At 38.9% G+C, this 20,687-nt stretch overlaps 2 protein-coding genes across 3 annotated transcripts; both read right to left on the bottom strand.

The window, feature by feature from the left end:
- Nucleotides 1-296: 296 nt before the first annotated feature.
- Nucleotides 297-11,587, bottom strand: hs2st1b (heparan sulfate 2-O-sulfotransferase 1b). 2 transcript variants are annotated; one of them, XM_020081422.2, is made up of 7 exons: nt 10,984-11,587; nt 8,430-8,668; nt 3,393-3,478; nt 2,887-3,025; nt 2,465-2,562; nt 1,680-1,837; nt 297-1,576 (listed from the first exon to the last, which is right to left on the bottom strand). In XM_020081422.2, the coding sequence occupies exons 1-7, from the start codon at nt 11,105-11,107 to the stop codon at nt 1,350-1,352; spliced, it is 1,071 nt and encodes a 356-aa protein (XP_019936981.2). In that variant the 5' UTR covers nt 11,108-11,587; the 3' UTR covers nt 297-1,349. The 2 variants fall into 2 exon arrangements, with proteins under 2 accessions (XP_019936981.2, XP_069378629.1); XM_069522528.1 differs by lacking the exons at nt 297-1,576; nt 1,680-1,837 and having other exon boundaries at nt 2,461-2,562.
- Nucleotides 11,588-15,716: 4,129 nt separating this feature from the next.
- On the bottom strand, nt 15,717-20,141 carry LOC109625568 (claudin-18-like). The gene is made up of 5 exons (XM_020080835.2): nt 19,710-20,141; nt 17,469-17,633; nt 17,237-17,372; nt 17,033-17,146; nt 15,717-16,472 (listed from the first exon to the last, which is right to left on the bottom strand). The coding sequence occupies exons 1-5, from the start codon at nt 19,927-19,929 to the stop codon at nt 16,331-16,333; spliced, it is 777 nt and encodes a 258-aa protein (XP_019936394.1). The 5' UTR covers nt 19,930-20,141; the 3' UTR covers nt 15,717-16,330.
- Nucleotides 20,142-20,687: the final 546 nt, after the last annotated feature.

The following is a 20,687-nucleotide window of genomic DNA, read 5'->3' as shown; positions in this document are numbered from 1 at the left end:
GAAAAACTGACAAAGTCAGAGTGGATGATGCTGCTACAACTTCAGCCAGTCTGTGTCTTAGTGCAAATGGAAACAAACTATTCTTAAAATCTCTCTGTGCACACCCCCCAGGGTTAAAGAAGTACAATAGCAAACAGAAAATCGTTGTTAAAAAATATGCTTGTTCAAGATTGAGTAGTGCCATTAAGAGTGCAGTGATAACTAAAGCCTCTTTCTGCTCATCAGTGCCAACAGGAATCGCATGACACAAGCACACACAATAGACACAATCGAAAGCAAAAAATAGAAAGACCAGAGATATGAAAGTTTTGTATTTAAGCTGTTAATGAGCAAAAACAGAGCAAAAACAGGAAATGCATTGAAGAATTAAGTAAATACACAAAATAAGAGGAATCATGATTGTGGGATCACACTAAACAATAAAACCGTCTTATACATTGCATTAAAGGCACTATCACTTCAACCTCTCCCCTTGTGGCACACAGCAGTATATAACCCTGTGACCAAGTCAAATATCCATTAAACCCTGTACAAACAATCTAGTCACTGTTGATTAGTAACTTCCTCCTGCTCCATGTGCTCTTTCCACAGGTTCAAAAACAGCAGCAATCGGTTATATCAAAGATGCACGTCACTATATCTGTGATAAAATACTTATACAATGTGTTAAACGTGTCTATATCTTGAGAAGATCTCAGTGGGATAAAAAAAATACTATTCACGCATCAAAGGATGGTTCAATCTATGTTCTGTTGCTATCATTTGGTCCCAAAACACAACACTGTGTTAATGCAGTGTGTTATGTTTTGTAACAGTTACATCTTCTGTCATCTGTAAACAAGTACTGGTGCAACTAAGCTGTAGTGTTCAAAGAAAGTACTAAACCAAAATGTTTGTTTCAACTTCCAATGAAAAACAAAACACATTTAAATGTGATTTAAAACTTGTTGGACTAGCTGAGGTTTGAGTTGTTTTAATCACAATGATCCAACTAAAAACCAAAACACATTACTTGATAATCCTCCTCGTGTTTGGCTCTTCAGACGCAGCATGTTCTGCTATGAGCAGTGATTCTTTCTCACAGCTCAGACTGACAGTTTATCCATGTTAGGTTTCCTCAACAGCTGCACAGCAATAAAAAAACTCAACACATTCCTCATAGAAATTCCACAGTACAGTCTGAAAAGGCCTTTCTGTACTTTAACAGGGTCAAAATTAGAAAACCAGGAAAAGCTGCAGTACAGGAACAACAAATCCAGCATTCATGTGTCCCTTTGTGTCCCAGTGTATACGACTTGTAATAATGTTTTGGTCCGCACAGCCCTTGTTACTATATTCTGGCTCCATATTCATTTCACTTTGGGGTAGATCTTTTCATAGAAGAAGCTCTGGCCCAGGACATTAAGTTCTCCATCCTTTTCCCTGACAGCGTGTGCACGCACAAACTGAAACTGCTCAAGCGCAAACTCGTAAAACTCATTTTCGATTTTCCAGATGTTGGACTGCTGCAGCTTGGCTTTTGTCTCTTTGGTGGGAGGCTTCTTCTCGGTGGTCTTTCGCAGGTGGGACTTCTTCCCTGGGGTAATGTAAGACAGTTTAGTGAGTCTGTTGGTCAGGGCAACACAGGGTTAATACTGACTGGGAATGTGAGGTGAGATAAGGTGCAGGGTGTTTGATACCTGTCCTGTAGAGCTCTGTGGCGCCCTTGAAGAAGCGGGGCAGTGCTGCTTCCAGGATCATGATGAAGTCCTCCAGCTCCTCAGTTACTCCAACCAGCAGATATTCATTCACCAGGTTGTACTTGGCCTGTTCCAGGGCCCATCTACTGCCTGCATTCCTGCACACAACATGTTGAACATAAATCACTGCAAGTACACCCGAGATTAATCCAGTTGGTGTTTCTACTGTGTTTGCCCTGATGTATGTGCAGATAGAACTCAGTGATTGACTCTGTTTGCCTCATGTCTCTCATTAGTTTTTAAATGTACTGTAGAACTGTCATATGCATGATAATAATACCAAAGTGCTGGTAACTCAAATCGCACAATGTTGTTGTGGTCAGTGTCGTGCAGGTTCACACTTGAAAAAAGATGCTGAAAGTTCAGTTTATAGGGATTAAAAATCATTCACATAACTATTTCACATTAATAGCTGAAATTTTTCAAGTTTGAACTAAGTTCACAGTCCCAATAATTAACAAGTTCACGCTCAAAGCTTTTATATTGAAGACTAAAAAAACACTAAACAACACTTACTGTACATAACTGTCTAAGAATACAATTTCTACTATATATTGTTTTTCCAGTAATTGTGTTCACAGAAAATCTGAATGTGTTTGCTTCATAGGTTAAAGGTATAGTTCACTTATTATCTACTCACCACTATGCACATGGCAGCGATTTGTTCAACTCTGATATATATTTACTGTAACTATATTGTAATGAGGAGAGTGCAGCCCACTCACCAACACTCTGAATGGTGGCCACAGAAGAAGGGGATCTGGAGCCAGAGCTTCTCGGGAGCACAGTCAGACCCCCCTGATGACACACACTCATCAAAAGTCTAAAAGACAAACACATAAACACATGTGCTCATGAATGAATGTGCCGACAAACTTGAATTAAAACATAATCACTTTATCTTTGATAAGATATCACGTTCAAGAAAAACATACACATACTTTGTAAGGCCATTGTGACCTTTGACCATCAAAATCTAATCAGTTCATACCTAAGTCCAAGGGAATACCACATTTGAGGGAATTCCCTAAAGGCATTCTTGAGATTTCACGTTCACAGGAATGAGAAGAACGGACGGATGGACAACCCGAAAACATCTGGCTGTCACAGGCATAATGAAAAGGCCAGGGTAACTGTAAATAAAAACCTTTTTGTCTCCTTGCTTTCTTCGTCGAAGGCCAGGTCTGTAGTCGTCTCCAAAACGCAGGAAGTAGTAATAGGACACCAGGCGCTCGATAGGGTCTCGCACCACATTTATGTACAGGGGCTTCTTCTTCGTGCCATATCTACACAAAAAGAAAAGGGTTGACAAATAGAGAGACCAAAAGACACGAGATCCAAGGCAGTCACATTTCTACACCAAGTTTATTCCACTTAAGAATCAGCGTCTCCATCAGTGAAAGAGTGTCAGCATCAGTGAGGACTGAGACAGGGACTTCACAGGATCCCTCTCACTGAAAAACACTTAGACCATTAGAGTAATTACCTGTGATGACTAAGTGATACTGCTGGAGGAGATAAGCACAACAACGTGATTAATCAACACTAAAGCGCACGTTAAGCAGTCAATACATGACATCCCTTTATCTGCTCCGCTAACTGTTTGTAACTAATGTGGAAATTAATGGTATTACAGGAAATGAAGGGCCTTACTTTGAGAAGTCCAGATAAGCTACATGGCCGTGGTAGAGGCTGGGGTTCATCTCTCTCCACGAGGTGACATTCCTGACAAAGCGCACCTGTAACCAGAGATAACAGAAACGTTTTATGGACAGAAGCTGCAGGAGAAGGTAGAAAGCAACAACAAAATACAGGGATACAAGCTCAAGTGGCTGCTTTGGTTGAAGTTGGCCCCTTTTTTTTAATGCTTGTAAGTCTTTGTTCTTATTTTCAAGCATGTTAAAAGGCAGGTTTGTGGACACAGATTTTTTTAGATAATATATTGCATTTACATCAAATTGGTAAAAAACTGTGCTGGCGACTGGTCAGACTTAAGAGAAGACTGAAAGCAGCTAAAACCAGAGTTTCTTTAATAAAACCAGGGCTCACAAGACCTGAGACTTGGGTGACAGATCTCCTCTTCAGTTCAACTATGAACTGAAGCACCAAGACAAGACAACACTGTGTGCGACTTCAGGACAAGTCTCTGACTGTCCCTCCTAAGTGGTCCAGTCAAAGCCCGGACTTAAACCCTGTATATCCTCTGTTGAGTGACCTGAGGATAACAGTTTACAGATGCTTCCCATCAAATGTGACAGAGCCTGAAAGGATCAGCCAGAGAGGATAAACTGCCTAACTCCAGGTGTGCACAGACTTAGCCAAGAACACTCAAAGCTGTAGCTGCTGCCAAAAGGCTTCTAGAAAGAAACTGATCCGAATGTTTGGAAATGAGAGACTTCAGTTTTTGACTTTGAATACATCTTTTTATAAAACAATTCTTATTAAACTCTACTAATTTCAGCCACTATGTAGAAGCTTTCTCTTCCATTGTATACAAATGATGCAGAGGACTCACTTTCACTTACTGCAACAGTTTTTAAACCCTGAAACACATATAGATGAGGAATTAATGTACATTAAATCCTGCAGACTTCCTCTCAGATTACATATGGTTCCAACAGGTGTCAAAAAGGTAAGGTGGACTGTATGACGGTCAAATCCTCGGGCTGGAAGGAGACAAACACACACACTACTGCTGCTGCTGCTGCTGCTAGTGGTAAATGATTGAAGGCAACTCAAAACATCTTTTTAAACTCAGTAAATCTATATCTGGATTATAGAAGCAGGGCAAGTCAAACTGAAACTATATGTGGTATTTGAAAAGGGAAGAAGCCCTAACAGAAATGTCACCCTGTGTGAATCCATTACATTACATTTCATTTAGCTGAAGCTTTTATCCAAAGCGACTTACAATAAGTGCATCAACCAAGAGGGAACAAACCCAGAACAACAAGAATCAAGTGAGTACAATTTGCTTCAAAAAAGCCAAACTACAAAGTGCTACATGTAAGTGCCATATAAGTGCAACAATTTTTGTATTTATTTTTTTGAATTGGTTATTAGACATCATCTTCTTCACCAAGGTGTAGTCAGAAGAGATGTGTCTTTAGTCTGCAGCAGAAGATGTGTAGACTTTCTGCTGTCCTGGCGTCAATGGGGAGCTCGTTCCACCATTTAGGAGCCTGGACAGCAAACAGTTGTGATTTTGTTTGGTGGTTTGCTCGCAGTGAGGGAGAAGAAAGCCGATTGGCTGGTGCAGAGTAGATTGGACGGGCTGGGGTGTAAGGTCTGACCATGTCCTGGATGTAGACTTGACCCGATCTGTTTACAGCATGGTACACAAGTACTAGAGTTTTCAAACGGATGGTAACCAGTGACGGGAGTGGAGGGGAGGAGTAGTGTGAGTGAATTTAGGTAAGTTAAAGAACAGTCAAGCTGCATTCTGATAGCACGAGCGCGAAGACCAGTCAGGAGGGAGTAGCAGTAGTCTAGGTGTGGGATGACAAGAGCCTGGAGCAGAACCTGTGCCGCCTTCTGAGTGTGAAGGGGATGTATTCTCCTGATGCTGTGCAGCATGTATCCACACGAGCGGGTTGTTGCAGTCATGTTGGCAGTGAGGGAGAGTTGACTGTCGAGTGCCACACCCAGGTTCATTTCCCACAATAATTCTTTCTACAACATGGTTTTATGGATATGATTTTTCGACAGCAGTTTATATCTCATAGAAAGCTGTTTTCAGACATGAGCACACTTTGCCTTTCAAATATGAAGAACACAGCAGGAGTTTGTCAATGTCCAGAACGTTCAGGTGGGGGGTGGTGGACATGATGTATTCATTCCCCTGCAGAAATCATGTGTTCTGTGTGCACCTTCGTCCCACACGTCCATAAGCTCTCAAATCTCATTGTCTTTCCAAGTTGTCATCTGCATCTTTTTCATCCTGAGGAATTTGTATCCTTCCAGTTTGGTGTGTGAATATTCCTGCTGTATTTGCACACAGACTCACTTGGACATTTGCAGGCATTTTGCTAGAGGGCTGGCGGGAAAAGTTCCAGAAAACTACTGGAGCAACTGACTCAGGCAGTCTGCATGTCTGCACTTACCCTCTTGAAATTTTCAGGAAAATGTCCAGACTTCATTGCAGCTTAAGGGAACAGAGTCAGTTAAAATCTAAGAGATGCCCTTTTAACTCCTGCTGTGTTCTACCTCCATTCTTTAAAGTTTTCTTGAACACCAACTCTGTGGTCTGAGAGGGTAAAAACTATGACAAAGTCAAACAGACTCCCCAATGTTGGACAAGCTAAACGCTATTACTGGAAACAAGTGAGAATGTTCCTGTAGTAAAATGAGTCTCAGTGTAATGTATCAGCAGACTCATTTTCCCCCCCTTCGTCTCTAAAGAAGTAGAGTGAGAAGGCAGACAGAAGCCAAAAATATCATGAGTATAACTTCAGGGCATTTCCATGATGTGTCCTAAGCTGCACTGACAGCAGTATAAACGCAGCCAGTGTAACAGGCAGTAATGTGTGCTGATGCCACATTTATTCTCTGGAGCTTTAAAGAGCATGCACAGACTCTGTATATTTGCCCAAGAATAACAACATTTTTCTTCTAACCAAAACATCAATGTTTCAGGAATTCAAGAACTTTGTTTACATTGTGCAAGCATCCTCAAATTAAATTGTGCCTGTTATAAACATTTCCAAAGGAAATATTCAAATATGTGTAAAAATAAGCAACTATATTAAAAGTGTTGCTTATTTTTGTGAACTGTGGAGACAAAGGTTCTCAGAAGAAATGGAAACATACAAAGAGTAAGAATAGACACGACAGATCACCAACTTAAAGGTACAGTGTGTAGAATTTCGTGATATCTAGTGTTGAAGTTGCATGTTGCAGCTGAACACCCCTCACCTCACCCTCTCCTTCCAAACATGAGAAATATCCTGTGGTAGCTTCAGTTGTCATAAAAACTCAAAAGGTGTTTAGTTTGTCCAGTCTGGACTAATGTAAAAAACATGGTGGCCTCCATAGAGAGGACCCCCTCCATGTAAATATAAAGTATTTAAATATAAAGGACCTTTTCTGGGGTAAAGAAAACTACAATTCATACAATTTAGATGAAATGAACTAGTGAAAACATCATGAGGATTATTCTACATTAAATTTCTGCCAATAGATCCCTTTCACCTAGATCTTACACACTGGACCTTTAAGAGAAACCGGGTGAATCTAGTCATGACTCCAGAACATCACACTGCGAGAGGGTTTCAAAGATGGCCGACAGAAATTTATGAAGACCATCTCACAATGAGATACGACCAACATATCTAACAACCTTTTTCAAGGCACAACGGGCCTTACATTCTCCCCCTGCTGTTAGGATGCTTAATATATTAAACACAAACTATTACATGGGGGGGGGCATTCTTGCTTGGCCTCATTGTTCATCAGTATAGTGATATACACTGAATATGTTTTATTCTGTGTATTAACCTGTCTTATAGCCAATGATTCAGAAGTTCTTATCATTGTACCTGATGTCACAACCTGATAGATCCACGTGACACAGTGTGGCTTGTTTTAAAAAAAACCTGAAATATCACAGCCGGTAGACGCCTTACCATTTGTTTTAAGAACCACAATTTTGTCTTTCTCTCTCAACAATGAAACGAAAAGTTTTAAGACAGTAAAACATTAGCTGAATTTTAAGAGAGGCTTTAAAAAGACTGAGGCTGTGCATTTCTACAAAGATGCTGTGAACAGCCCTGTGAAACAAGGGATTCATGGTTTGTGAGACAACTGCGCTGCAATTCACTCCTGTAACAGCTGCTCTAATATTCTTAACTAACAATCAGCAATAATGAGGATTGTATCATCAACAGTCTGTGAGGATCCTTAAAGCAGGACAGAAGGTGGAAAACAAAGGTTCAAACATTATGAAAGTGGCCTCACTCTATAACTGGACCCCAGAGTTTTTAGCCGACAGATTAAATATATATATATATTTTTTTAAGTCTCTTGAGATACATTATCTCTTTCACAGGAGGGACCTGAGCAAAATGATGATGCAAAATAAGTCTCACATAGTTGATCTAGTGAGCTGTGTTTTTTTTGTAAACCAAATGAAAACATGATTCAAATGTGTTGTAAAGACACAACATAATTAGGTGAATTAAATATGAGCTTCTTAAAACAAACAGAAACAAACAGCAGCATGTCCTTCACCAGCAGTGGTACTGTCTGCATGGAGACAGCGATTGTGTGTCCTTAATAATCATGGGAGAAAAACGGTGATTTCCAATCATACAGACCTATATTTTCCTTAATTATTCTATTTATATCAGTGACAGATGTAAAATATATGCAATGCTCAGGCTAAAGTATAAAATCCCATGTAATTTTTCCCAAGTATTAACACTCCTGTATTCATGTGAACAATGCTTCATGTTATAACCATTTTAAAACCCTGACCATGAAAACAGGGTATTTTTAATTTCAGATTTCCAGTTATGATAAAGGATAAAAGACAAATGATAAAAGATCATCAAAGTGCCCACTGTTGAGACTAACTATAACTGCTGTAATTACTGACATTGTACATGTTTTGTATGGGACCCTGACGTCTCTATTGGCTCGTTCTACTTTGCACTACTGCTTGTAAATGCATCAATCCCTAAGTGTTCTTACCTGGTCTTGTACAGACATCACAGGGTTGTTTTTGGTCGTGTTGATGTGCAGGACGTGGAAGTGATTTTTCCCACACAGGTCGTAGGCGATGTTAGTGAAGGATGTGCTCGCAGTCTTGGGCACTCTGTTGTAGATGATGACTATGTCATCTTTTTCTGACAGTAGTGAGATTTCCCTCCCGGTACTTTCGCTGTGACGCTGCTCCACTTCAGCTACCTCGTGTCTGGCAATGGCAAGTTCTGAGGAGGCACAAATTATTGTATTTACCATTAATGATCATATATATATATATATATATACCTTTGAAATGACATTTAAATGAAGCAAAAACTGATTGTTGTTATTTCCAAATATCTCTGAACTAAATCAATATAATTATTATGAACTGGCGGCTTTTCTCTTCTGTCTGGCTTTTAATGAGTGAATCAGATGAAGCCTATTGTTATTCTCATTCAGCCGCACACACAGCAGGTGTGAGACCAAAGACAAAGGTACATCTTTTGTATAAATGAACAAGTTGTTTTAAAATTAGGGCCAGCGAGGAGTGTTAACACTCCTTAATTAAGGAAAACAACATAGTCCTTCAAAAGACAATAACATCAAAACATGTAATTAAGCTTTTGATGATAATTTTGACAGGAGACATAATTAAAATCTCAAAGGGTTTTCTCTCACTTCTTCTCTCCAAGGCAGTGTTAATTAAAGCTAATTACAGCAGCGGTCTTATGAGTGTCTCTTACGCCGATGTAACGCAGACATCATGCTGCCCAGCTTCAGTGTCTGACATCATGAAGAGATAGAGAACTGTTTATGCTTCTCCATACTTTACACTTCTTGACTCCTGCTTATGTGCTATTAGGTATGTATGGATTGATAAACATCATTCCACTCAACAGTCAGCCTTACTGGACTGCAGAATGGAAAATGTTCTGAGTACTACTGTACTGTGAACCAAAATACAACGATTAAAATCCAGCTCGACTATGTGTCTGCTGATGTCTACAATGATCGATTGATATTTGAATATTAGTTAATGAAGGATTCAGTTCCAATGCTCTCATTTCTAGACTTGCTCAGGTTTTTATCAGCTTTCTTCATTCAATCTATTAAATCTGCTCATATGACAGACTTTGAGTGGATTGGCTTTCTCTTAGTTGACATTCCAGCCAGCAGTCTCTACCCTTGAGATGAATTTAAATACAGAGGCCAAACATACCACTCATAAATTTGTCTAAAAGTAAATGAAATACATTTGCCTCCTAGCCCACCGTGAGCTATTGAAAGGCTACAGTATTTAATAATCATTACAGGGCTGATTTACAGTAGATGCTACTTCCAGGATTCCAAAAGAAGAATACAGTGGGGAATATGTTTCTGTTCCAACTGAGAGTATATTTATGGGATACATATAATGCCATATTCCCGAAATTTAAAAATAGGCTTTGAAAGGGTGAACTCAGTGTTTGAAAGCTTGAAATCCAACATTTTATTATTTTTTAGCTTTGCATGATTGAATCTAAGTTTTGAAGTCTTGCATAATTAAAGTCTCAGAAAAAAATATTTTGTATTTGAGTTTTCCTTCTTCAAAACTGCAACACACATTGTCAGAGTTTTTAATTTGTCACTGCTCTCCCAGTGCATTTATTTTCCACTGGTTGGAAACCTTGTAAACAATGATCTGAAAACTGATGCACTTCCTTTGGAAAAAAAGTTCTGAAACATTGAAACGTGAGCTTTGAAAAAGCAAATCTTTATTTTAAAACTTTGCAGACATACACCTGCACTCCTGCTGTGATCGGTTTTCAGAGATGAGTTTGGATTACCTGCTTTTCAGAGATAAACTCACACATTTGCAAATTTGAGAATCACATGAGTTTAGTCAGCTCTGTCCCACAACTCTGGTCTGAAACTCTAAATCTGATGCACTGGGAGAGCAGTGAGAAGTTTGGATGTATGAACATGTTCTGGGAGAAACACTTAAGTGAGCGCTGCAGGTTTACAGAGGGAAAAGTCAAGAGAAATGCAAAATATTTTATTAGACAAGTCTCAATCTTTGGAAGCATTTTTTTTCAGTTTTGGAAAACTCTAAAAAATAAAAATTCTTCAAACTGGAACAGACCTGGTGATTGCAAATGGATTAGGCTTTAAAATGTCACTTGTTAAGCTACATTGATTATACATACACTGGCCTCGTTCAGGATATATTGTGACAGCAGAGACTGACGGTGAGGACGCATTAGGAGGACAAAAGAAGTTACTCCATCTTAAATTGGAAAGTGCTTTTGTACTCTTCATAAGTCAGTGGCTGCTGGTTTATTGTGATGCAGTCATTTGCGTCCATTTAAACAATCCATATGTCTCCATAGTAAGTGAATTTTGTTTGCTCAAACTTGAGTATTTGTGATGAACGTCCAGGCCCCTCTGTGATGATCTGTGCTTCAAACCCAGACACTAACTTCACTCCAACATTGCAAAGTCTCAAACTGCACTTTGAATGAGCACAGCAGCACCAAGCTGATGCTTCCGAAGTTAACCAGCTTTGTTTGGGTCTTACCGAGTTTGGCTCGTGACTCTTCCAGACTCTGGATCTGGTTCTCGATAAAGAGCATCGCCACTCCAAACGCCATAACAGCCAGCAGCTGGATCTTAGACGGCACCATGATCCTCAGAAACCCCATCGATCAGTCAGCCAGGTGAATCATCAGGGACACAGACCGGGAGAGGTCCACTGCTAAAGGCTAACTCAACCAAACAGCGACTCGATTATGCCACTGACCAACTTCAGTCACTTTAAACTAAATCTGATCGACGTTAGCTATTTAGCGCCATCATGTGTTACAGGGATCAGGTCTGCGGGATTAACTCGCCTTTAGTCAGACGAACTACAAGCAGCTAGCTTCTCTGCTAACATTGTGAAGCCACGTAAAGCGCACACGAGCGTCTCCTAAGGAGGAACACCGCGGTCAGTCCGTGTTTTGAATCCCCGCAGACAGCTCGCACACTCCGCGAAGCTCCGCGTATGTGAACACGACTTGAAAGTGAAATAAAACCATCTTTTAAAAGCGGCTTCAAACAGCAGCTGAGCTCCGCAGCGGCTCGTTGCTGCAGCTGCTAGCGTCACTGACACGTAGCTTCTTCGGGTTTACCGGAGCGTCAGCAGCCAGTGGTACAGATGCAAGGCGCCATCTGCTGGACTGGAGGGTGCACCGTGACACACACAGGAAAACGAATACATACAAAGAACAGAGGTTAAAGGGTTAAACACGTGCTCTTGAGTTTTCCTGAACATTTTATGGAGGAACAGAAATGACTTAAGTATAAATACATGTAGAAATAAATGTGGAAATAAATAAATAAATGTCTTAATTTCATTTCCACGTTTATTTATTTATGTATATCTGTGTCTGTGTGCTAATGAGAAAGGTGGTCCTGACCTCAGTCTTGAGCAGGATTGGTCACAGGGGTGTGATGATCCAGTTCTACTACTTCTGCCTTCAGTAGCTGCTGTTTGCAGTGTTGAGTCAGTTCACACTTAAAAATAACAAGTTAATAGTTCATTTTTTATTGGGATGATTTAGTAACAAATTTACGATCATGTGTTTAGTTGTTAATCGATGGTGTCATTTTATCACTGAGTCCTGACTGCGAGCGTCTCCTCTCATGTTGCACTGAGCACAACATGTTGACAAGTCATTTTTCATGATGTTTAAATGAGTCTCATTATCTGGAATCAAACAAACACTGAGTTACTTCATGTACTGATCAGGTCCTGATAACTAGTGATGAGTGTTTATTAGTTACAGTGAGAGCAGCGCAGAGAGGAGGAGGAAACAGAATTAACTAGTGATGAGTGTTTATTAGTTACAGTGAGAGCAGGTCAGAGAGGAGGAGGAAACAGAATTAACTAGTGATAAGTGTTTATTAGTTACAGTGAGAGCAGGTCAGAGAGGAGGAGGAAACAGAATTAACTAGTGATGAGTGTTTATTAGTTACAGTGAGAGCAGCGCAGAGAGGAGGAGGAATCAGAATGAATTAGTTTGACTGTGACTGTACAGTGACTGTATTTCACAGTATTTAAACAAAAAAGTTTAATAACTTATCATTTCCCCCCGCAAAAAATGAATTAAAGAAATATGTGATAAGTATCATTTTAGAATTGATCTGTGCTTGAATTAACATATACTTCTAAATTGCAGCTTAAAGGTTACAGCTTCAAAGGTCAAACAGAAGTTGATATTATGTAGAGACCACAGATGTGGTACAGTCTCATATGAGGTTTCCTCATCCCCTGTGAGGAGGGAAGTAAACATAGATCATTTACCAGATTATCGGAAAAATGGGAATTTATCTGGTTACCACAAGTTCTTTTTTATTTTTTTTCTGTGTTTGAAATTGTTACAACATCTGCTTGGTATGTAACTAGGGCACAGAAACATTTCAGAAGATGTCTGTCTCCATCCATTTGCAACAAGCTCTGAAAGGCCCAGTGGCAGCCAGTAGATGAACGTGCAGGACATAGATCCTTCTTACAAAATGTATTTGTTTTCAACTCCTGCCTCATGTTGTGGTTTGGCTGTTTGTGTTAACTTTAGACCATTACCTTTGTCACTACAATGAATTTAATCATTTTTTTTGCCTGCCCTTACACTCATATAGAATATTACAAATCTAATACTCCATCTTTCCCCCAGGTGGATTTGGCATGAGATGCTCAGCTGAAGATTTTCCAGGCAGAAGTTTTCCTCACACTCACAGACACATACATTACATCTCTGAATGGTCAAAGCGAAGTTCTCCACAGGCCCAAGTCTCTTGTCTTGTGATAACAAGTTAGTTCTTCTCCTCCTATGCTATTCAACTTGTATATTGTTACAGATGCCATTAATGTGGCTGAGCTTGATGTGGCGTGTCCCAGCTTCCACCCACAGCTGCCCAGCTCCTTTGTTTCACTGCCTGCAGGGTTTGTGCTGCCTCAGCTCCAACACAGCTGTTGTCTGAGCTGGAGCCTTTTTCCATTGACAGCAACAACTGTGACTGGAACTCCATTTTATCTAGCGTCACAAGAATTTATATGTTGCTGCTGAGACCTGAATCCTTGCTATCAAAGATAACATAGGACCTGAGGGACATGGAGAGAAAGGTACCAAACGACAGCAGTCTACAGCTCTGTATCCTTAAATTCAAGATACAAATGTCAGATTTGCAAAACTAAGATATGAGAAATCTACTTTTTATATTTATATATTTTCACTAATAGTTTTTATATTATTTTATATCAAAGACAATTCTTGCACTAATATCTATCTAGATATTTTGGGTGCCACCAGCCAGGAGCTCCCTACAGTCTGAGTCAAGTGAATTCCTATTTTTCTTTGTATTAAACAAAAAAATACATCTATTTACAACTTTCATTTTTTTATTCAACTATGATTGGACTGTAAATGAAAAAATAATTCTGTTTTTATGATTTCATAAATTTTATGTATGTTTTTGCAATTTGAAAGCTGCTGGAATATCCTGGACAACATACAAAATAAAGACATGTATGCTTGATATTGTACATGCTCTATACAAAATGATCAATATCATATCAATGTGGGAGTATTTAGTGCTAATATCTGTTCTTTTATGTGCGTTCTTGACAATATTATACACATACATCATCATTTGTATACTGATTTGCTCCTAGAATTACTTGGCCTGTGTGTGAGCAATTTGCCAATGGTTAGTTGGGATTAATGTAGAGGGCTGACCTGATTGTCAGGTCCCCAAGTGTGTAAGAGGTCTCAGCATCTGGGAAAAGGACAGAGAAAAGATAAAGCAGGACCCCTGAGATCTAATACATGTCGATCAGATCAACATAAAACACTTCACCTTTCTATGAGGCTTTAACAGAGCAGTGACGTCTCTGAGCCAGTAGGTGGTACCAGAGTTCCAAGGATGAAACAATATTGGTTGGATTTTCATCACCTGACTCCTTTTTTTCCATCGGAGGAAAGTGGAACCAAAAGTTTGAAAACTCAAGTTTACTTCTGAGACCTTGGGAATGAATAGGATGGATCATTTAGGCAGACAATTGTTCTCATGATTGACCAAAAGAAAACTAAACAGCTCACAGTGGTTTCCTGATTGTTACACAACACAGCATAAAGAACTGACTGAAGAGGTGGGCAGAAAGAAATATTTGTATATGTGATATTAGAGTGATTATGTACAGTAAACAGTCATGTGTTAAAGTGTTCCAGCAGTTTGCTCTCACATGGACTCTCAGCTCATGAGTGAAGCAGGTGATATTAGAGTGTTCATATCTCCTTTGACATGGAAGAGACATTCATTTGCTACTATTTGCATGATATTTATTACTTTGATCACATGTTCTATCAATAAATGTAATTTCATGAGCATCATCTAAACCTGTATCTGTTTCTTCTCCTGGGACTGAAAGACACATCCAGTGATTTATTCCAGACACTGTTTCTGTATCTGAGCATCTGACCAGTGAATCAGGCTTACATCAAACATGCAGTGTCTATCTGATGGAAAACATTTGTTTCATTCAGTTACTGTGAAACATTGTGATAATTATTTTATTTATCGTATGGTGCTGGAGGCCTGGAGATAACAGGTAACTGCTACGGACAAACTGATGACCACTGCATTTTTTCTTGATAACACTAATTGGAAAAACAAAAACACAATCATCAACAAGGGTGTGTGTTGCAGGTAGACTGATCATCGTAGTGGGATATGAAAAACTGAAGTTAAATTAATTAACTAATTCATTTAAATTTTTTTTGGTGAGCACTGGATGGAATTACATTTTCTCCGATGTAGTATAGGATCAGATCATGTCAAATGTTTTAATTACATTATGAAGTAGACCATTTAAAAAGCATTGGAATAAAACTTTCAATTGAATTAGAAGTAAAGTGTGATTTTGTTACAACATCTCTAAAGTGACAGTAAAGGTGTAATCACACTTCGAAAACATATGGCAATGTCTTGGCTAGCGAAATCTAATGAAGCATAGTGACATGTAAATCTGTGAATAACCTCCTATTAAAAAATTTTTTTTTAAAAGACTGCAGGATAACAAGATGCAGCATGAGTGCCAGATAGCAAGTGTTAAAGGCCCAGAGGTGTTTTTAACTAATCAGATAATGCTTGTTAATGAAGTCATGATTTGTTTCATATGTACATGAGAGAAAAATGCTTTGAAACATAAATTTGGTCATTAATGCTAACGATATGGACATAATGTTTTCAATTTTAAATGCAAAAAGTTAAACATTGTAAAAGGTATTTTCAAACAGTTCAGATCCTTACGAAACAGCACTTTTAATAAAAAATGTGACATGTGAGCAGTATATCACCACATTTCCCCTCCAATCAAAACATGTAATTTATTATTAAGCTGACATAAACAATTTTGTTGATTCAATAAGCTACGCAATAGTTGCACCAGGGATTACTGGAGGTATATTTTCAGTAAGAACTAACAACTACTTCTGTGAGGTGTTTTTAATGCGATCTAACATTACTGGGGTTCATACTTACAAACATCTAATGCAACCAACTTCAGGTTCTGTCAATATTCTCATTTAGTGTTGTTTATTGTGTAGGTATATCTTAAATTACAAAAAAAAAAAAAATCATTGTTGCTTTCATTTGACACACAAAGAGAAAATACCACAAATTACAAAACAGCATGATTTTATGATTCTATTGACAAAGTATTTTTTTAAATACACCTTAAATGTAGTAATTTTGTCAAATTTTAGAACAGAAAAAACAAACAACCACTCTCCCTATGAATGCAGGCAAATAAAAAACAAGAGAACACTCATTCATCATCACAGAGCTGTAGGATATAAAAAAGAGGTATCAGCGATGAAACGATTCTACACATAATCAAATCTCTGGTTCGACTGCCTTCCATCCATACTCTGAGCCTTGTAGGAATCATTGTAGGCCGGCCGGGGTCTAATGTCCGACTTGTACATGGTGTGTTGTGAGGCAGCTTTGTAGGTCATCCCATCATACCTGAGGGATATCAGAAAGTAATCCATTTCAAATAAAAGACAGAAAAGAGCAGAAATAAAGAGTCTAGTTAGAAGACCTTTTTGGCCCCTGCAGTGAATCATAATGTCTAGACTAAAAGAATATGGTTGAAATAAATGTGTGACCAGGAGAGGAATACAAGTATCTGTGTGTATTGTGTAAGCATTTGCAGCTCTGCATTATATATATATATATGCAGAGGAAAAAAACATACAAACACCAAAAAGCTTCCATTTGCATTTTGCTGAGTATGTGCCTTTAAATGTTAAAGGAACCTAGATTTTTACTACCACTAATAATGACAAAATCCATGGGTTTTATACGATGTTGTCCAGCTTTGTCAGATTTCAGTCTTTCAATGCTGTCTTTTCTGCTTACTACACACTTCTGTTGGGACTATTGCTCTATTTAAGAGCTTCTGCCTTTATGTTATTTTACTATACATAAGAGCAGTTCTGCTGTCAAAAGTTGCTGCACTTGCTACCAGTCCTTTTAAAGCTCACAAGAAGCCATTGATTGATTCTGTCTGTGACTGAACGTACCGTTGCTTCCCATCTGAAGACATTCCACGACAAGCCAGACACATCATGATGCCTCCAATGACCAATATAGCCGCACCAATCCAGCCCACAAACAGCGCCGGGCCAAACGTGTACCTGAAAGAAGATGATGATTACGGTTAAAATTACTGAAGCGATGCGGAGATAAAACATCCCCAAACAGACTCATTTTTAATTGATGTTTACCTTGGAGTCAGAGATCCTGTGAGTCCACCAACACCTCCTCCATACGAGCCAAACCCACCCTCAGCATACGTTGTGAACCGAAAACTCTGCACAATCAAGTTGGCAAAGGCCGACACCCCGGCAATGCCACAGATACCTGAAATTTGAACAAAAGAAATATTATAGAATTAGGACAAAAATGTCTCACTGCATGACAGAACTAGACATTGTGAATAAAGCGTTACAAAATCACCTGCGAGAAGAATCATGATCCCAGCAGTCAGAGTCATTGTGGCTTTGATGTTGTCTTCCATGTTCCCCATTTTCAAGCACTTCAGTGCAAAAATAGCGATCAGACAGCCAATGGCCCCAAGAATGATACCAACAATCATCAGGGCTCGGACGGCTTGAAGCAGAGCTGAAAGTCAAAGTTACACAATTAGAAGATTTCGCACAACATAATTATTCATAAAATTATTTTGAAATCTACCATCGTAGAGTGGTGGATAGTAACATGAGTAGATTTACTCAAGTATTGCAAAGGTTTTAGGTTTTTACAGATGGTAGTAAGTAAGTAAATTATCACCTGAAGCTAAGAACTGTTGTGTTTTTGTCAGTTTAGAATGAGCCCATTATATTTACATTGGAAGTGAGGCCTATTCTATAAAGCACCTCCATTTTTCTACAGTAGCCCAGAGTGAACAAACCAAACATTAACTCCGGAGGAGGCCTTTTGTAATTATTTATTATTTATATAATAATTTGTCACCTCAAGGCCACCGTCGTCTCTACTATAAGCATGTAACTTCTTTAAGTGTTGCTAAAGCCAACTCACTGAACCTTTCCTGCAGTTTTTAATAATCTTGGTTGGTGTAAATTCAAATAATCTTTGAATTTACACCAACCAACAGCAAAGCATTCATATTACCACAAAAAAGTAACTTCTGAGAGACATGAGATTCTTTGTTATATTGCATAAATACGTTTTTGTCTCACAAATCAATTCATTGAGTTCTTGCTTTTAATAAGCTCAAGTTCATGTTCTTGTTTTAATTAGAAAATTTAAACACTTTAATAAATTCTGACACAATAGTGTACATATATACTATGGATGCAATGCAAAATGGAAATTACTTTAGGTTAGAGCTAAAAGGTCTTTTTAGGTCACGCATAAAGGGAACAACTTGGTACTTCTAGGTCAGAATCTCCTGGAAACAAAATTATTTCAACACAGATGAATAACAGTTTGCTCGATGATTAATCAGAATATGCTTTAAGGAGGCATTGAGAGCTCACACAAATGGTATTCCCCTTGAATTAGAGTAAAGAAAGTGAATAAAGAAAAAAAGTCAACTGCAATTATATATTTTTCTCCAGCAGGGAAATATAAATTCATAAATGAAGGCACCTTGTAATAACACACATTGACCTAAATGCCATCCGTCCATGGCCGTAGATATTGTACCTGTATAATTCAAGACTTAAGCCTTTAAAACCTTATATACAATGTGCTCTACACTACATTCAGCTGTTAAGTACAGAGTGTGGAAATGTACTTTACATTGTGTGACACTCTGGTAAAGCTTGTGCTTGCTCAGCTAAGCTTTGGATGTTTCATCAAATTTCCATCTGATTCCGGAGAGACACCATCATTTCTGCAGTCGACTGCACTTTTATGCAGCAGGGGAAATGGAGAAAATCTGCCCTAAAACCTTGCAAATATGCTAAAGTACCTTCCAAGGTCCTTTGGAAAATGTTCTCCTAATCCAACCTGCTGGAGAAATATTCGAGATAAACTTTTCTTTTTTTTTTCTCGTGTAAGTGTAATTCTCTTACCTGGCAGTCCCAGTATGGTAAAATAAGGCCTGCACTGTGTAGTACCATATGCCGTCCCTACACATGAATTCCACAGCCCAGAATAGGTGTACACATTTGTTATGACTGTAAAAGATCGGTCTTGTAAGCTCCACATGTCCATTGCTGTTGCTGCCGATATTAAAAATTGCCCCAGTGCAGACAACATGAATCCTATTAACTGAATCATGGAGGCAGCCATTTTAGATGTCCCGCTCAAACAAAGTTACCGCCAATGTCCCAGAGTTGTGAAATGGCGGCATCGGTGCTGCCGCTTATCATTATGTACGCTTCAACAAGGAACAGCTCTTATCAGATGTTTACCTAAAGTCTTTGTCCCAGTTTCGGGAAACACTGGTGATGAGAGTTTCCACCCCTTCGTAAAAAAGGGTGTGGTCTGACATTGCCTAATTTTTTTCCCATCATTATACGGAAACGCAGACACAAAATGGTTTGATATCAGTCTATTACTTTTTGGACAGTGAGAATAATAGAAAAAGAATTCCCCTCTTATTAACCTATACTGTATTTCCGTATATATAAATTTGATTATTTTGTTAGCTTTGGTGATTTTTATTCTATTCAGCCCAACAAACAATGTCTTTTACACATCCATGAATTCATTTCTTCCACTACTTACTTGGCAGTCCAAGAATGGTGAAATAAGGCCGGCACTCTGTGAAGCCGGAGCTCTGCCGGACACATGACCTCCACAGGCCCGAGTACGAGTACACGGCGGTGACGGGATTGTCAAAGAGGTCCTCCGTTGCCCACTGGTCCATCCCCGTTGCTGCGATTATTCCTGCCATCCCTAACAAACCGAGGAGGAAGCCCATCACCTGACAGAGAGTGGCGGCCATCGCGCTGCTCCTTCTACCAAAAACGCTTTTAGGAACCGTTGAATCGAAGAGTAACGGCCTCTCCTCAGTGCTGCGACTGTGTGTTTGAATACAATATCAGCAGTAGCGAAGTCAAGAAGGACTGTACCAATGACCCTGTTTGTTTGCACACAGCCCAGTCATGTACACAAAGAGTTGGGTGGAGTGTAACAGTATCAGTTAAGTATGATTAATGTTGCTGAACATGATGTGGTACAATGACTGATCATCATTTAGTCACTTTCTCAATGCTTATTGTGTTTGTGAAAACCTTAGATGGTCAAAAAATTCAAATTAGGTCAAATGCTCATATACAGCTCCTTTCATTTTTTTGCAATTTTATAGTGAAGCTATTATTGACCAGAAAAAACAATAATGACTGATTGGTAGTGACTGGTTGACAGAGGCCTGGCAACATGAGGAAACCAACCATCATCAACATTTTATTCAGATAATGTCGATTTCTGATTGGTCCTTTCTAGATAGACTCCTTTAACAAATGAAAACTTGATAAGCAGTAGCTCTGCACCAGTCAGTAACTATGAAGCTCACAGTTTGAATATGTTAGCTCACATTAGTGTACGTCAGATAGAACAGGCACAAATAACTAATACTACAAAGTTATTTCAGACTTAGTGATATCTCTGTGTTAATCTTAATGTTTTAGCACTTACCATGAATCTTTGTTTATAATTTTCAGCCACTGTGACTGAATATCATTAATGTTCTGTGTTCACCTT

Source organism: Paralichthys olivaceus, chromosome 3 (assembly GCF_024713975.1).
Source record: "Paralichthys olivaceus isolate ysfri-2021 chromosome 3, ASM2471397v2, whole genome shotgun sequence".
Classification (NCBI taxonomy): domain Eukaryota; kingdom Metazoa; phylum Chordata; class Actinopteri; order Pleuronectiformes; family Paralichthyidae; genus Paralichthys; species Paralichthys olivaceus.
Note: the sequence above shows the minus strand (reverse complement) of the source record. Positions and strands in the feature narration are given on the sequence as shown.

Coding starts and splice junctions, on each gene's coding strand:
- LOC109625568 (XM_020080835.2), bottom strand. CDS start 19,929: ATGGCCGCCACTCTCTGTCAGGTGATGGGCTTCCTCCTCGGTTTGTTA. Junction 17,634..19,709: donor CACCATTCTTGGACTGCCAA/GTAAGTAGTGGA, acceptor TTTGACTTTCAG/CTCTGCTTCAAGCCGTCCGA. Junction 17,373..17,468: donor GATCATGATTCTTCTCGCAG/GTGATTTTGTAA, acceptor TTCAAATTTCAG/GTATCTGTGGCATTGCCGGG.
- hs2st1b (XM_020081422.2), bottom strand. CDS start 11,107: ATGGGGTTTCTGAGGATCATGGTGCCGTCTAAGATCCAGCTGCTGGCT. Junction 2,563..2,886: donor GAAAGCAAGGAGACAAAAAG/GTTTTTATTTAC, acceptor TTTGTCTTTTAG/ACTTTTGATGAGTGTGTGTC. Junction 1,838..2,464: donor GGCCACCATTCAGAGTGTTG/GTGAGTGGGCTG, acceptor TGTTGTGTGCAG/GAATGCAGGCAGTAGATGGG.